Here is an 18,477-nt window from a genome sequence, read left to right on the forward strand (position 1 = left end):
ATTTATTATTCTATATTCCAATACTTAAAAAAAATGGGTTTGAAAGGATCATTGATCACCACAAAACTTTGACAAACATTACAAAACAGCATTATTATGGCCATGTTTTACTTGGCACAGCTTATCTAATTCAACAGATACTAACATGAAGGATTGTCTTTGATTTATAGGCAGAGGTAGATCTATTTCAGCATCTATCTTAAAATGCTCCTAAATGTAGATTTCTACAATTTTACAACAGTTATTTATACATGCACAGACATACACCAGATTTTGGTTGCATAGTTTATAAAACAGGTAGGGTGACCAAGTTATAACATTTTATTTCAAAGAATTTAGACAAACATGTTGATAAGGCTCATGTAAAAAACTGTTTCAGAAGTTTATACACTATAACGCATGATGTGAGGCAATATCACTGTGAAATCATTAATATTCTAGTGGGACTAATTTTCAAGGATTTTGTCGTTAATCCAATCCAGGAAATTTAATCCCAACAAACATGTTAGTTACACAAAATCTTTTCTTGTTCAAAAGTAGAATTCAATGAATTTGTATCTTAAAAATACCTCAGCTTTTTTGTTTTTGTTTGGTTTATTGTCGCACCATCACAATTATAGGTAATCTAGCAACTTTCCAGCTTTGATGGCGGAGGATTTAGACCCCAGGTGCCCCTCCTTGTATTATTTCATAATGGGCAGGCGCCTGCGTTGAACCAACAAACTTCCTTAACCACTCGGCCACAGAGGACCCTCCGAAAAACATCTCTTTTGAATCAAAACCATAAAACAGTACGCCCACAACATTATATGATTTCATAGTAATTTATCTAATCCTTTTTCTACTATGCATAATGATCCTCTACACACATAAATGAAAGCAAAATAATAAGTCAGCACATAAATATTGAACATATATGTGTAAACTAAATCATTCCCTCATCCCTAATATTATGCATAAACATATCACATCAAACATACATACATTTCATAATACTGAAATTTCAATCATGACCATTTTACTACAATAAACAAATTCTAAATTTCAGTATACACACAAAGTTTACCATGCTTATTGTAGCAGCCGATAGATGTTGGTGGTAATTCTGCATAAATGTTTTAAATAATGCATATATTATAGAAATCATAGAAAATACTTTAAAAAGTGAGGTATAAAAAATAAAACACACCACAGCAAAAATAAACAAAAAAGGTGCCACATTTTCATGGCATTACTGTGAAATCATTTAAATTTGCTGGCATGAAATTTCGCGTAAATGTGAAAAAGGACTGTTTTGCGTGGGCTTTAATTTGCGCGTTTCTATTTTAGAAATAAAATAAAATTAAAAAATAATTATAGCGCGGTCTTTAATTTGCGCATCTGTCCTAGCGCGAAATATGTGAAAATTCGTCCTACGCAAAATAAAAATAATTTCACAGTATATAACAATTATCTTTGACATTAAGTCAAAGGAAAGGAAGTTTCATTTAGATAATTAGGTGTAAAGAGTGACCTCCCTATATTGGTACAGCTTTTGTCTTTCGACGACTTTCCGCCTTTAATGATAGTGGAAGAGGCCCATCTGCTCTCCACATGCCAGCTGGATGGGACCCTCACACAATGACCAAGGCAGGGCTCAAAACCATAGACATGTTGACTTGGGTTTAAATTGCATACCAACATAGCACAGGCTATATGGTGTTGAATAGTTTTGGTTTCACACATTGAAATACACTACACTGAAATACAAAATTTAATAAAAGGTCTGAAATTAATGTTTATACTGCTGAAATCACAGAGATACAGCAGAACTTTATCTTAGTCACCTGTTACACTCATGCAAGGGTAAGACAGTCGTTCCTATTCTTTTACTCTTTTACTTTTTATTGACGTAAAAAAAATCAGCAATTTCACAACCACACTTTAAGGCATTGTTAGACAAGGCATTAAAGCTAACCATTTTATGAAAATCAGAGTAATAAAACTGACCTGACATATTGTGCATTTTAGTACAAGAATGTTCATTTTGTTGAGTTTAACACTTTTTTCAACAAAATTTCAGTAAGGTACTTTGTTAAGTTAACCCAAGCTCTGGATTCCTGACAAGGATTAACCTGTTCCCTGCAAGTAACAGATAACTTCTCTTTTTGAATCGGAGCTTGAGTTTGCCATATTGTGTTCAATCAATCATCACAGAGAACACTGCCTCATTTAATAAATAAACATATGACTTCTTGATGCAAGATGAGAGAGGGCGAACAGATAATTTAAAAGTGCATCGATCCTATTTGCATGTAAAATAAAATTTGAAACAAGCAAATGAATTTAAATCTCCCCTCTAAATAGGTTCTTTTTTTAATGAGAGGAGTATTTTGAAAGATATAATAATTAAAGGGCACAATAGCTCTGCAGTTACTGAAGAGATCATGATGGAAATTGTGCATGCATCACCACCCTACAGTGAAGTTTCATGAAGATCTATCAACAGTTTTCTTTGTTTTGTGGGGATTTATGAATTTTAAAACAATTCAAGGGTGATAACTGTGCAGATACTCCTGAGATCATGATGAAAGATGTGCATGTACCACCGCCCTATAGTGATCTATATTTGTATAAATTTCGTGAAGATTCATCAATGGATTACTTTATGTGGGGATTTATGGATTGTTAAACAATTAAAGGGCAATTACTCTAAAGTTACTTAAGTGATCCTGATGAAATCTGCACCTCTGCAACTGCACTATAGTGATCTACATTAATTTTTTGTTTTGTGAAATATTTCAGGATGATTCATCAATAGATAACTCAACAACAATAAAAAAAATCCCTTTTTTAACCAAATTAAGGGGTAAACTGTGCTTTTACTAGATCAAAAGGATAATGCTAATTGTGAGCTAATCAGTAATTATGTGAGGTTCAGTGATTCTAGCTAAAATACTGTTAAATTACAACAGTTTCAATTTTAGAGGGATGGACCCACATAGAGACAAACAGCCAGAGGTACAACACCAAATCTATAACTCTCCATTTATGATAGGGGATAACAATGAAAAACTAGAAAATGCTTTTGTAAAAAAGCGCATGTCTCCCCCAATGCAAAGTCCTATAGGCAAGAAGTCAATAGGGGTCAGGAGCGAAAGGGTCATCTACTCTGCATGACCAATCATCCTATGAAGTTTCATCATTCTGGGTCAAGTGGTTCTCAAGTTACTGACCGAAATGGTTTTCAATGTTCAGGCCCCTGTGACCTTGACCTTTAATGGAGTGACCCCAAAATCAATAGGGGTCATCTACTTTGCATGTACAATCATCCTATGAAGTTTCAACATTCTGGGTCAAGTGGTTCTCTAGTTATTGATCGGAAATGGTTTTCAATGTTCAGGCCCCTGTGACCTTGACCTTTGATGGAGTGACCCCAAAATCGATAGGGGTCATCTACTCTTCATGACCAATCATCCTATGAAGTTTCAACATTCTGGGTCAAGTGGTTCTCTAGTTATTGATTGGAAATTGTTTTCCATGTTCAGGCCCCTGTGACCTTGACCTTTGACAAAGTGACCAAAAAATCTATAGGGGTCATCTACTCTTCATGACCAATCATCCTATGAAGTTTCAACATTCTGGGTCAAGTGGTTCTCTAGTTATTGATCGGAAATGGTTTTCAATGTTCAGGCCCCTGTGACCTTGACCTTTGACAAAGTGACCCCAAAATCGATAGGGGTCATCTACTCTTCATGACCAATCATCCTATGAAGTTTCAACATTCTGGGTCAAGTGGTTCTCTAGTTATTGATCGGAAATGGTTTTCAATGTTCAGGCCCCTGTGACCTTGACCTTTGACAAAGTGACCCCAAAATCGATAGGGGTCATCTACTCTTCATGACCAATCATCCTATGAAGTTTCAACATTCTGGGTCAAGTGGTTCTCTAGTTATTGATTGGAAATGGTTTTCCATGTTCAGGCCCCTGTGACCTTGACCTTTGACAAAGTGACCAAAAAATCAATAGGGGTCATCTACTCTTCATGACCAATCATCCTATGAAGTTTCAACATTCTGGGTCAAGTGGTTCTCTAGTTATTGATCGGAAATGGTTTTCAATGTTCAGGCCCCTGTGACCTTGACCTTTGACAAAGTGACCAAAAAATCGATAGGGGTCATCTACTCTTCATGACCAATCATCCTATGAAGTTTCAACATTCTGGGTCAAGTGGTTCTCTAGTTATTGATCGGAAATAGTTTTCAATGTTCAGGCCCCTGTGACCTTGACCTTTGACGAAGTGACCCTAAAATTGATAGGGGTCATCTACTCTTCATGACCAATCATCCTATGTAGTTTCAACATTCTGGGTCAAGTGGTTCTCTAGTTATTGATCGGAAATGGTTTTCAATGTTCAGGCCCCTGTGACCTTGACCTTTGACAGAGTGACACCAAAAACGATAGGGGTCGTCTACTCCAGCAGCCCTACAACCCTATAAAGTTTGAAGGTTCTAGGTCAAATGGTTCTCCAGTTATTGCTCGGAAATGAAGTGTGACGTACGTACGGACTGACGGACGGAAGGACGGATGGACAGACGGACGGACAGACAGGGCAAAAACAATATGTCTCCTGGGGGAGACATAAATATACACCCAACTTTGTGGTAATGAATGGAATTACCTTGCACATATGTAAAAAAAAATTTCAAAATATATATTTTCTGATGTAAGCCAAATTTGCTGCAAACATACCTTCTCTACACTGTCTGCAATTTGCATTATTTAGTGCAATAAATCAACCTTAATAACATGAAACACAAGCATATAACAATCCTAATAATTGAGCCGCGCCATGAGAAAACCAACACAGTGGCTTTGCGACCAGCATGGATCCAGAACAGCCTGCGCATCCGCACGGTCTGGTCAGGATCCATGCTGTTCACTAACAATTTCTCTAATTGCAATAGGCTTTGAAAGCGAACAGCTGACCGGATCCATGCTGGTTGCAGAGCGACTATGTTGGTTTTCTCATGATTCGGCTCATATATTTTATTTTTTAAGGTTCAATCACATGTTTTCATAATGAACACACAAAGTATAAAACTAATTATGATCATAATAAATATATGACATTTTACTATATTCTTGTAATTACAAAAAATATATACTAGTAATACATTCCCAAACTTATCAATGACTACATTTATGGGTTTTGTTTTGTTTTTTTTACATAAAAATGTCTTAAAAGATAAATGTTCTTCAAAACCAACCTCGCTGTAAAAGTTTCACAAAAAAAAATGGGTGTTATTCCATTCACAATTTTGAATGGTGCTATTAAATTTCAGAACAACCTTCTCAATATTTTTGTCTAAAGATTAATACAGAACACTGTTTACTCTGGTTCCCAGTCTTATTGTAGGCATCCATAGAGGACAGGAACCAAAACAAGACTTTCTAATGTAGCTGTACTTTATCTTATGACCATTCTGCATGCACCAGGTATAATCGAGAATAGTCTGCACATGTTCCAAACATTTCAGAACACTGTTCTGTTTTACTCATCTAACTTAGAATATGCTCACAGCACTCAGAAACCTCAGTGAAATATCTTTACCAATTCTGTGAAATCAAACACAATTTTAAACAATTTTGACAGGTGTAAAAGTATAAATCTGATTATAGGGATGGCACACACTGCAAACTTGAGACAATTTATGAAGTCAATTTCTATATGTGGGAGTTTCAGCTGCTGTCTAACTGGCAGACATGTTCAGCTATTTTTTTTTTATATTCTAATTCTATATAACCCATCAGAGCAAACTATCTTGTTTTCATACTGATCAGATTTTTCATCATGTCAAACGAGTTTCCATCAGGCTGTACGCTAATCTTCACACCATCAGCTGTCTCCACCAGCAAATATCCATACTCATCTAAACCGATGATTTGCACTTCTGCGTTACCTTCTGATTGAAGATTAACTTTACTGTTGCTGAAATATACGTAATGCTAATATTGTTAAACAAGAACACCGCCTTATGGGTGCAGACGCTCATCTGATTTTTTTGTCTCTTAATAACAGAAACTTAACCAAGAAATCTGATATTTTCTAAGTCCAAAAGCGGCCATAATTCTTGCAAAAAGCAGGATGGAGTTATGTTTCTTGATGTACAGAGTCAGGTTTTGATGATGAACAAGGTTGCAAGTTTTAAAGCAATAGCTTTGATAGTTTAGTAGAAAAGCTGACCTTAACACAAAACTTAATCAAGTCCAAAAGGGGTCATGATTCTTGCAAAAAGCAATGTAGAGTTACGGTACTTGCTGTGCAGAGTCAACTTTTAATGGCAAATAACTGCTCATAAATTTAAAGCAATAGCTTTGACCGTTAAGGAGAAAAGTTGACCTAAACGCAAAACTTATCCAAGAAATCTGATAAGTTCTATGTTCAAAAGGGGCCATAATTCTTGCAAGAAGCAGGATGGAGTTATGTTTCTTGCTGTACAGGGTCAGCTATTGATGGTGAACGATTTATCATATCTTGTAGTAAGATTCAAAACTGACTAGGAACATCTTGTGCAATGATATTTTAAAAGATTTCCACACTTCCAAAATTTAAGATTTACAAGATAACACTTTCTTACTTTTTTTCTAAACAAGTCTTTGTTTTCCTGTAAGTTCTATCCATCAATATCTAACTGCATGTTAACATTACTCCTAATTTTTACCTATGAAGCCACTTCTCATAGTATTTCTGTTTGAAGCTTTCCGCCCCTTCTGTCTGGAACTCATCAATGAGATTCTCTATGCACGTGACAGTCCGACCAATCAGCTGTTCTGAGGTACATGCAGGGAGACTCGTACCCTCCTGACGATTATGCAGCTGTATGAGGTCATTAATACAGATGGTTGGGTTGCTGTTATCAACATTAAATCCACACCCTGTAATAACAATATTACTGGAAAATTTAGGAAAGTATAGAAATAAACTATACCAAAGTGCAGAATAATACTTCCCACAAATAGCAAAACAAAGTTTAAATTTTCAGCTATTTGCTAACACGTTATCTGTCAGTATTATATATCAACAAGAGGACCATGATGGTCCTGAATCGCTCACCTTTCCCCCACATGACCCAGTGTTGAACTGAGTATGACGTCGTTATTTCTATTATTTGACATAGTGACCTAGTTTTTGAGCACATGTGACCTAGATATCATCAAGATAAAAAATTCTGACCAATTTTCATGAAGATCCATTGAAAAATATGACCTCTAGAGAGGTCACAAGGTTTTTCTATTATTTGACCTAATGACCTAGTTTTTGAAGGCATGTGACCCACCTTTAAACTTGACCTAGATATCATCAAGGTTAACATTCTCACCAATTTTCATGAAGATCTCGTGAAAAATATGGCCTCTAGAGATGTCACAAGGTTTTTCTATTTTTCGACCTACTGACCTAGTTTTTGACCGCACATGACCAAGTTACGAACTTGACCTAGATATCATCAAGATGAACATTCTCACCAATTTTCATGAAGATCCATTGAGAAATATGGCCTCTAGAGACATCACAAGATTTTTCTATTTTTAGACCTACTGACCTAGTTTTTGACCGCACGTAACCCAGTTTCAAACTTGACCTAGATATCATCAAGGTCAACATTCTGACCAATTTTCATGAAGATCTCTTGAAAAATATGGCCTCTAAAGAGGTCACAAGGTTTTTCTATTTTTAGATCTACTGACCTAGTTATTGACCGCACGTGACCCAGTTTCGAACTTGACCTAGATATCATCAAGATGAACATTCTGACCAATTTTCATAAAGATCCCATGAAAAATATGGCCTCCAGAGAGGTCACAAAGTTTTTCTATTTTCAGACCTACTGACCTAGTTTTTGACTGTACGTGACCCAGTTTCAAACTTGACCTAGATATCATCAAGGTGAACATTCTGACCATTTTTCATGAAGATCCATTGAGAAATATGGCCTCTAGAGAGGTCACAAGGTTTTTCTATTTTTAGACCTACTGACCTAGTTTTTGACCCCACGTGAGCCAGTTTCGAACTTGACCTAGGTATCATCAAGGTGAAAATTCTGACCAATACTCATGAAGATCTCATGAAAAATATGATCTCTAGAGAGGTCACAAGGTTTTTCTATTTTTAGACCTAGTGACCTAGTTTTTGACCCCACGTGACCCAGTTTCGAACTTGACCTAGGTATCATCAAGGTGAACATTCTGACCAATATTCATGAAGATCTCACGAAAAATATGGCCTCTAGAGAGGTCACAAGGTTTTTCTATTTTTAGACCTAGTGACCTAGTTTTTGACCCCACGTGACCCAGTTTCGAACTTGACCTAGATATCATCAAGGTGAACATTCTGACCAATTTTCATGAAGATCTCATGAAAAATATGGCCTCTAGAGAGGTCACAAGGTTTTTCTATTTTTAGATCTACTGACCTAGTTTTTGACTGCATGTGACCCAGTTTCGAACTTGACCTAGATATCATCAAGATGAACATTCTGACCAACTTTCATAAAGATCCCATGAAAAATGTGACCTCTAGTGTGGTCACAAGCAAAAGTTTACGGACGGACTGACGGACGGACGCACGGACGACGGACGCCACGCGATCACAAAAGCTCACCTTGTCACTTTGTGACAGGTGAGCTAAAAACAAGAGCACGGCCTGCAGATGCCATCGCTCATCTGTAGGACCTGGTGCTGGGCAATATCTAAGAAAAGAGCCACTGTTCTTAGCCTTCTAACTCATCTTAATTGATGACAAAATTTATATGAATTTCAAAGCTATAGTAAGTATTCCAGAAAAGTGAACTTAAACAAAAAACAACCAAGAAATACTGATTTTGTATGTTAAAGAGGCCAATAATCTAACAAAATGCAGAAGAGAGATATAGTTCTTGACCTATATACTAACATATTGATAATATACAAGTGTACAAAGTTTCAAAGCTATAGCTTTTATAGAATTCAAGAAAAGTGGACCTAAAAAAATAAATTCAAAATTTCTAGGTACATAAAAGGCCATAATTCAGACAAAATGCATATCAGACTTATGGCTCATGACCTACTTACTAACTTAAGGTTGGGTAACAAGTCTGCAAAGTTTCAAAGCTTGTGTTCATAAAGTATTCAAGTAAAGTGGACATAAACAAAAAATTTAACCAAAAAATCCAAATTTTCTAAGTATAAAAAGGGCTATAATTCTGACAAAGTGTAGGTTAGAGTTATGGTTCTTGGTCTATTTTCTCACTAATGATGATAAACAAATGTGCAAAGTTTCAAAGCTACAGCTCTTATAGTTTTTGGGAAAAAAGTGGACCTAAACAAAAAATTTTATGAAGAAAATCAAATTTTTTAAGTACAAAAAAGGCCATAATTCTGACAAAATGCATATTAAGAGTTATGGTTCTTGGCCTACTCAGTCATCTTAAGATGATAAATAAATGTGCAAGTTTCAAAGCTGTAGTTCTAATATTTTACTGCGAAAAGGTGGACCTAAACAAAAATTTTAACCAAACTGACAATCAAGTGACTACAATACCCTGCATTTTTTTCTCTCCAAAAATCGGACAAGCTAATTATTTCAAATGAACAATACTTTAAAACAATATAAACTAGGAGAGCTGCTATGGAACTTCTCAACCTGTATGTCTGGTATCCAAAACCAAAAATGTGACAGACTTAATGGCATGTTTTACCTCCATGCCAGATATTAAAGTAATTAAAGTCAAAACATTTTTGCATTCTAATAATGTAACACAAAAAGCATGTGATTATGGTTGTAGGTTCTACGCATATCACATGCTTTTATGGGTGCAGAATTACCATTTCCCAAAATGAACAGAAAATACTGTTATCCTTAGTTTTTTCTTACCAATCGTAGCATGTACCATGCCATCCATGAATGTTGACTTTACGATAACACCACCAAGTTTCATCTCACGGCCATAGTAAATGTCATTTGGCCACTTCAGTCTCAGGTCAATGTCCTACAAAAAACATTTAAATACAGCTTATCTCAGTCTCATAACATGACCTGCTTTTTAGATTATATTTTCAAGATAAAATATTCATTTAAAAGTTTAATGTTACACACTGATGTAGAAATGCAGTAAAAACTGCAATTTCTCCATGTTTAAACTGAATAAGTTGCAAAATCAGATATTTTTTGAAGCAGAAAATTTGTACTTTTCAAAACTGTTGGCTGGCCATGTAGAATATTGATGATAATATTCCCAAATTATGAGCATATTAAACTGTTGCTGAGATTACAGTCTGCCAGTAGTCTGACAGTGAAAAGTAGGTACCTTCCTGGTACCCTTCCTGTTTACACACATAGCACAACACCATTAATGAGGTTATGTGTTGAACATTATAACATTCTTTTACTGGTGGTAGGTGCAGACGGGAATATCCAGCTCGGTGGTAAATGTTTTGGGTTAACGACGCTCTCATTTACCCAAAAGCTGGATATTTCCACCTGCACCTACAATCTTTTTCTAGAATGCCATATTCAATAAATAATAGCAAAAATAAATTCAAACAAAAGACTTTCTTATGGCACTTTTTTTACAGTAGTGCATTTACAAAGTGCGGGAACTTTATGTCACTAAAAAAGAAGTATGTCATAATGTTACAAAGACAAAAGCAAGGTAAATAGTACAGGCTTAATATTACCATCTGCAGTAAAACTATGTTTTTTTCCATAAAATAACATTTTTTGAATTGGGAAATATATCATAAGGAACAAAGAGGAACTATCAAGGTATTTGATTTTATTTGGTTTTACGTAAAATCAATATAATTACTACACAAATCTACTATACGGGTGTATTTCGTTACATGTCATTTAGAGCACTAGAGTCATCCTACACACTGGGGTGTAAGATGGAGTTTACCAGCACTGGTGAGGTCACTGAAAATCCAGGCCTGGTATGCAAGAAATGATACAGCCTTGCTGAGATTTCTGTCTGAAATGAGTTTGGCAGTGTAGACTCTAGATACTTAACTGATACTATTCATTTTCACACACACTGTACACAACAGTGAGGAAAGATATTAGTTGAAAAAGGACACAGTTTTGCTGAGAATATTGTCCATTTTGTATTTTGATGAGAGAAACCCTACCTGATATCCTTCCAGTGTACACACACTGTACACAACAGCGAGGGAGGTTATGTGTTGAAGATAGGACACAGCCTTGCCAAGATTACTGTCTACTGGTAACTTGACATGTAACGAGAACATGGCGCACCCAATAGGGCTCAACCAACTGTTTCCTCCTCTACCTGCAATATATTGGCATCCAAGAAGCATCCTTTACTTAATGAGACCTAAATAAATATATCTTCTATAATATATTTCCCTAAAATAACTGAATGCAAAACTGTCTCAGACAGGATGTACAGTGGTACAGGGGTAGACGGTATACTAGTAATTCCGATTATGTAAGTCACAAAAACCAGTGAGAGATAAATACTATCCCAGTCTATACAAGCCCTACTTGGCTAAAGTGCAAGTCGTAATTTATGAAACTATCAAGAAGTTCCTTCACAATCCATTCAAAAATAAAAAAGATGCAACTATCTCAGATGATTTTATATCATTGAACACTACAGACACAGGCACATATCAAACTAAGTCAAGTATGGGCTTTAAATTCTTCTACATCAGTAATAATTCTGGACTGATATACTAGATTTGAAAGGGTAGAGTAACACAGTTGCATGTTGGAATCATGAAAGCAGCTAAACTACATTGTAGTATCTGCAGTCCAAAACACTATGTCACAGAAGTTACAGTTACATAATCAAATATATTTTCAAAAACATGGAAAATAGAGAATGTAATTTCTTACCAAACAGTTCAACAGAAGAGTATATTTTATTGCTCACCTACACCCTGTGTTTGCTGTCTGGCTATAGCTATTAGGCCAGTAGTTTCAGGAACTGAGAACATCAATCTATAAATAGAAAGACTGACCTACATCAATTTGACAACTTTAAAGATATCCTGACTGTATTGCTGCTGGTTTAACAACATACCATCAAAGTTATAGGTCATGTAAAGTCTTTCTAACATTTCATGGCAGAAGAAGACATCAGGTGTCCCTCCCATCCTTATTTAATCATGAGCAAGCACCTTGAAAGAATCATCAACCTTCCATACACAAGCTGGATGGAATATTCTGACCTTAAAATTCATGCATAAAAAAACTTGCTAAACACAAGTCATTTTATCCAATACATAAACTCCACCTGAACATGTATTCCTCTTTTCTCTTGTGACAGTGTTCTTCTTATTAACCTTTGTAAGACCCATATCAAAATACACCAAACAAAACTTTCATTTCCAACTGTTTCCAAGTGTTTTTTGAGAAAAATAAGTAATGAATGATCATTATTTACATTTCTAGAATATGCTTGCAATCTCAGACTATGGCTTAAATTTACTAGTAAAAGAATAGATATCAACTATTTATTATAGATAGTGGATTTGCATCTCAACCTGTAACACAAATTTTGATATTTCTTTTTGGTAAATATTCAAATTCTGAAAAATAAAAACTTATGATGATGCTTATTTTCATATCATAAAGGAAAGTATTTTACCCATCCAGCAGTGTCATGGTTGTCGGGATCACATCCACATAGATCACAGTATTTCCCAGAATCCTACTTTTCAAGTTACCACAGTACTCTCCCTGGTTGAAGTTCTTCATAAATGGTTCACTCTCCTCTGTGAGAACTGGAAGTAGATTTTCCTCAGCAGGTGAACTGTCATCTGTTGTGAATTGCAGGCTCTGCGTGCCATATTTTAAAACTCCTGATGAAAGTCTGTTCTCTATTGATTTCAAAAAGTTGTGTTTCAAATTCTGAAAGTAAATGTTAACATTATTGGAAATAATTTCTTTTGCTGGTTTATATAAACAAGAGGACCATGATGGTCCTGAATCGCTCACCTATCCCCACATGACCCAGTGTTGAACTGAGTATGACGTCGTTATTTCTATTATTTGACAAAGTGACCAAGTTTTTGAGCACATGTGACCTAGATATCATCAAGATAAAAAATTCTGACCAATTTCATGAAGATCCATTGAAAAATATGACCTCTAGAGAGGTCAAAAGGTTTTAATATTATTTGACCTACTGACCTAGCTTTTGAAGGCATGTGACCCACTTTTAAACCTGACCCAGCTATCATCAAGGTGAACATTCTCACCAATTTTGATGAAGATCTCTTGAAAAATATGGCCTCTAGAGAGGTCACAAGGTTTTTCTATTTTTCAACTTACTGACCTAGTTTTGACTGCACATAACCCAGTTACGAACTTGACCTAGATATCATCAAGCTGAACATTCTCACCAATTTTCATGAAGATCCATTGAGAAATATGGCCTCTAGAGACATCACAAGGTTTTTCTATTTTTAGACCTACTGCCCTAGTTTTTGACCGCACATGACCCAGTTTCGAACTTGATCTAGATATCATCAAGATGAACATTCTGACCAATTTTCATGAAGATCCCATGAAAAATATGGCCTCTAGAGAGGTCACAAAGTTATTCTATTTTCAGACCTACTGACCTAGTTTTTGACCCCACATGACCCAGTTTCAAACTTGACCCAGATATCATCAAGGTAAACATTCTGACCAATTTTCATGAAGATCCATTGAGAAATATGGCCTCTAGAGACGTCACAAGGTTTTTCTATTTTTAGACCTACTTACCTAGTTTTTGACCCCACGTGACCCACTTTTAAACCTGACCTAGATATCATCAAGGTGAACATTCTCACCAATTTTCATGAAGACCTCATGAAAAATATGGCCTCTAGAGACGTCACAAGGTTTTTTTATTTTTAAATCTACTGACCTAGTTTTTGACCCCACGTGACCCAGTTTCGAACTTGACCTAGATATCATCAAGGTGAACATTCTGACCAATTTTCATGAAGATCCATTGAGAAATATGGCCTCTAGAGAAGTCACAAGGTTTTTCTATTTTTAGACCTACTGGCCTAGTTTTTGACCGTACGTGACCCAGTTTCAAACTTGATCTAGATATCATCAAGGTGAACATTCTGACTAATTTTCATGAAGATCTCATGAAAAATATGGCCTCTAGAGAGGTCACAAGGTTTTTCTATTTTTATATCTACTGACCTAGTTTTTGACCGTACGTGACCCAGTTTCGAACTTGACCTAGATATCATCAAGATGAACACTCTGACCAATTTTCATAAAGACCCCATGAAAAATGTGACCTCTAGAGCGGTCACAAGCAAAAGTTTACGCACGCACGCACTGACGACGGACGCCACGCGATCACAAAAGCTCACCTTGTCACTTTGTGACAGGTGAGCTAAAAAGTTCTGAAGAAATATCTTTATATGGACCTTGGTATGAACATTCAAACCTAAGAAACATCAAATCTACAAAAAGATCGCCTGGAAGCATAAAATGCAACCAAGCAATTAGCAATTTTGCAGGCAACTAAATTACAAAATACGTAGACCATTTTCATCAGCAATACAATTAACACTCTGAATATTTCTGCGTAACTGAAACCTGAGTGCTTTATGCCAGGTATCAACAAGATCATCAGGGGTTCCATTTGACCCAGGACCCCGGGTCCAGACCCAGGAGATTTTCAAAAGACGCTCAAAGGACCCGGCATGATACTTGCCTGTGCGTCCTTCGGGACCCGGAGGCATTTTCCTTTGATAATCCTTTCTCTTATCATTCATTTCCTTCAGTAAAACTATTTCCACGATAGACACGTGTATTCCAAAATAAACACTCGCCGTCATGCCCTCCTGTCTTTGATCTTCTGCTAAATCCTGCACTTTCTCCTGTAGACATGCCTCGCTGATTTTTTTTATCAGCAAGTTACGTCACGGCGAGTACACATAGGTAACAAGAATCAATGAAGTGTTGAAATTAATTGATAAAGCGTATTGATCCTGTGGACAGTCAAAAAAGGCGCCAATTATTAAATTATCGTAAGCAGCTGATTACCAAGCATGTGAAAAGTGCCCTGCAAGATTTTTTCATGCAAACCTTAAATTAGACCATTGCTTAGTGATCATACCGTAATTTCAACAAGAAACTTCACAAATTTTGATGAATTTTGAAAGCAAAAATAAGATTAGAATGTCTGTTCACGAGTCTAATTACACCCGATGTCATATGCATATTTCCAAAATTCCTTGAAAAAAACTGACTTTCAATGCAGTTTTTAATGATAAGTAGCATAATTATTTGAGGAACTATATCTGATTCAGCTTAGTTTGGCAAGTAAACTGAGCAAAAACTACTTTCCGGTGACATTCCAAAAGTGTAACAGTATCCGGATAGTACATTTTGGATACATTTTTATATTGTTATAGCACTGTTCTGTTATTAAAAATTAAATGAAACATAGAAGAAAAACCTAATCAAAATAACATGAATTTTGATAAATATTAGTTTACAATATATGACCTGAAACTGACATTTTTATTATGCTGTAACATGATCTTGGGTTTATTGTTTTCTTAGGTAAAGATCTACGTATTACCTGGAACAAATGATACGTATTAGACCTTCCTGGTATTACTAAAAAAAATATAGTCAATTATATGGACGTGTTTGGACAGGACTCCTGTATTTTGGAAAAGGACCCTTCAAAATTTGGGCCCAAGGGTCCTGGGACTCTTGGGTTTTCAGGTCTAGTGGAACCCCTGATCATGGAAATCAACTTACTGATTCTTTGGCAACAAGTACAGCTGGTGTAAGTACTGGTGGAGAGCTAGCACTACATTCTAATCCTAGGGTGGTGAGAAGTTGTCCTAGGATCTCAAACCTAGCAGTGTTTGATTTCTTCAATGCGTTAAACATCTCTGGTGTCACACCCATATCCCCTGCATCCTTATCAAACAACACCTGTAAAAATAGTGCAGTCATAGAATACACATAAGGATTCTGTGTGACTTGGGAGATACTGTGAAATCATTTCAAACTGTGAGAATAATATTTTGTGGTATGATCCCTACATAGTCCCAATGAATAATAATGACCCTTCGAAGTACTGTGAAATCATTAGGATCTGTGGGGGGAATATTTTTTGTGGATTTCATGGCTGATTCAATCCACAAAATTAAACAAGCAAGTAAAATGCCCATTTATTTTATGTCCAAAGGTCAAAATCCAAAACCCATACACCCCTGAAATATCTGCTTTGGTCCAAACCACAAAACTTTGTGCCATGAAATAAAAAAAAATAATAATTAAGTATATTTCTTGCAGAATGTCATTTAATAGAACTTAATGTGTCTACAGTTTTAATGGATCTTTTAGTTATTTTATCTGATATGGGTTTAATGCTATTTTTCAATGGTATTTAAGCCATTTAAGGGAAGTAAGTCATCATTAATACCATTCCAGGAATCTGTACAAATATTTACCTAGGTCTCCTAATTTCAGATATATTGTGTGTCATTAAAATTTAACCAAGAGCATTCCAATAACTAAGTTTGAGTTGTCATTTAAATGAGCAAACTAGGTGAGTGTTCTGACATAATTTTTCTTACAATATAGTATTCTACAAAAAGCTAGAGATTAAGACATGCTTGAGCAAATTTTATTGACATGTAAACAGATCCTTACCTGAGACAAAATAGCAGAGCCTGCACTTCTTTTTGTTTCTTGGTTCACTTTTACGATAAGCACGTTTTCATTTTTGTCCGTAGCAAGTTTTGTAACGCGACTATCATCAACTACCACAGTATTTGTGTCATAAGCATACATTCCAGAAATTAAAGAAACGTCAGACCAACTTTTATAGTTTAGATTCACAATCCAATTTTCCTTACGAATCATTGTTTGCCCGACTAATTCTTGATCAAATCCGCTCCCTAAGCCAAGAATTTTTCCTCCCGCTTTGAAATATTTCAAGAAGGCCTCGTTTGAGTCTGCATATCTTTTCTTGGATGCAATAACTAACAGAATGGTGTTCTCGATCCATGGCGTAGTTTCTATTTCCTCGTGTTTTAAATGATATATTACGTATGACTCGTTATCTAAGCACTGTTCAAGGATTTTCTTTACTTTGTTAAATTTTCTCACTGAGTCTATCTTCCCTGCATAAACTAGCACATTTGGCGGTTTTGCCAGTGAGGTCTGACGAACAAATCTCCAACTCTGAGAAAGAGACCCTGAAGTACTACTTGAGCTGCCTGCGAGTTCGAAATCACTTAACCCCTCTCCGGCCCCACTTTCCATCATTGATTCTTCGGCACGCGTCTCAGTTTCCCGTGCTTCCGAGTCAATCATATCGAGAAGTTCAGAAGTACGACCAATTGAAGAATTTGATGCTAAAGACTCATTTGACCACAATTCAGTTAACTGATCCTGCTCAGAGGATGGCACTAATAAATGTTCCAACTGTTTAGCAATACTGTTGTCATCTTCAGCATTATTGACATTTCTGTCAGTTTCAGCAGGAATACTGTTTGGTTTCAAGGCACTTTCAGTGACTGTATCTGTGTCAATCTCCTGATTCTGAACAAGACTTGTAGATTTTCCCTCTACCTTCACAGCTAAAAGTAAAGTAAACTGCATTGTTCTGATTCACAAGGTGCTCCCTAAGTGGAAACAAGAGCACCGCCTTGCGGGTGCTGACGCTCATCTGATTTTTTTTGTATAATAGAAATATTGTCCTACCCATGATTTTTTAAGTCTAAAAAGGGCCATCATTCTTGCAAAAAGCAGGATAGAGTTATGTTTCTTGATGTACAGTGTCCACTTATGATGGTGAAAAACTGTTGCAAGTTTTAAAGCAATAGCTTTGATTGTTTATGAGAAAAGTTGACTTACACTCAATAACATAATACTCAACCAAGATAATGATTTTCTAAGTCCAAAAGGGGCAATAATTATTGCAAAAAGCAGGATGGAGTTATGTTGCTTGCTGTACAGGGTCAGCTTATGATGGTGAACAAGTGTTGCAAGTTTCAAAGCAATAGCTTTGATAGTTTAAGAGAAAAGGTTGACCTAAACATAAAACTTAACCAAGAAATCTGATATTTTCTAAGTCCAAAAGGGGCCATAAATCTTGCAAAAAGCAGGATGGAGTTATGTTTCTTGCTGTACAGGGTCAGCTTATGATGGTGAACAAGAGTTGCAAGTTTTAAAGCAATAGCTTTGATAGTTTAGGATAAAAGCTGACCTAAACATAAAACTTAACCAAGAAAACTGATTTTCTAAGTCCAAAAGGGGCAATAATTCTTGCAAAAAGCAAGATGGAGTTATGCTTCTTGATGTACAGGGTCTGCTTATGATGGTGACATGTATTCTAAGTTTCAAAGCAATAGCTTTGATAGTTTAGGAGAAAAGTTGACCTAAACATAAAACTTAACCAAGAAATCTGATATTTTCTAAGTACAAAAGGGGCCATAAATCTTGCAAAAAGC

General features: G+C 35.9%; 1 protein-coding gene across 1 annotated transcript in view; it reads right to left on the reverse strand.

The window, feature by feature from the left end:
* Positions 1-307: 307 nt before the first annotated feature.
* LOC123552941 (biotin--protein ligase-like) overlaps positions 308-18,477 on the reverse strand; it is a 40,848-nt gene continuing 22,678 nt past the window's right edge. Inside the window, exons 6-13 of the mRNA XM_053541567.1 lie at positions 16,673-17,604; positions 15,770-15,949; positions 12,630-12,892; positions 11,913-11,980; positions 11,146-11,306; positions 9,893-10,007; positions 6,705-6,918; positions 308-5,971 (exon numbers count right to left, since the gene is read on the reverse strand). Coding sequence (XP_053397542.1) covers positions 5,800-5,971; positions 6,705-6,918; positions 9,893-10,007; positions 11,146-11,306; positions 11,913-11,980; positions 12,630-12,892; positions 15,770-15,949; positions 16,673-17,604 — 2,105 coding nt within the window. The 3' untranslated portion in view covers positions 308-5,799. The remainder of the gene's footprint in view (positions 5,972-6,704; positions 6,919-9,892; positions 10,008-11,145; positions 11,307-11,912; positions 11,981-12,629; positions 12,893-15,769; positions 15,950-16,672; positions 17,605-18,477) is intronic.

The sequence above is a fragment of the Mercenaria mercenaria genome, chromosome 4 (genome assembly GCF_021730395.1).
Source record: "Mercenaria mercenaria strain notata chromosome 4, MADL_Memer_1, whole genome shotgun sequence".
NCBI classification, from domain to species: domain Eukaryota; kingdom Metazoa; phylum Mollusca; class Bivalvia; order Venerida; family Veneridae; genus Mercenaria; species Mercenaria mercenaria.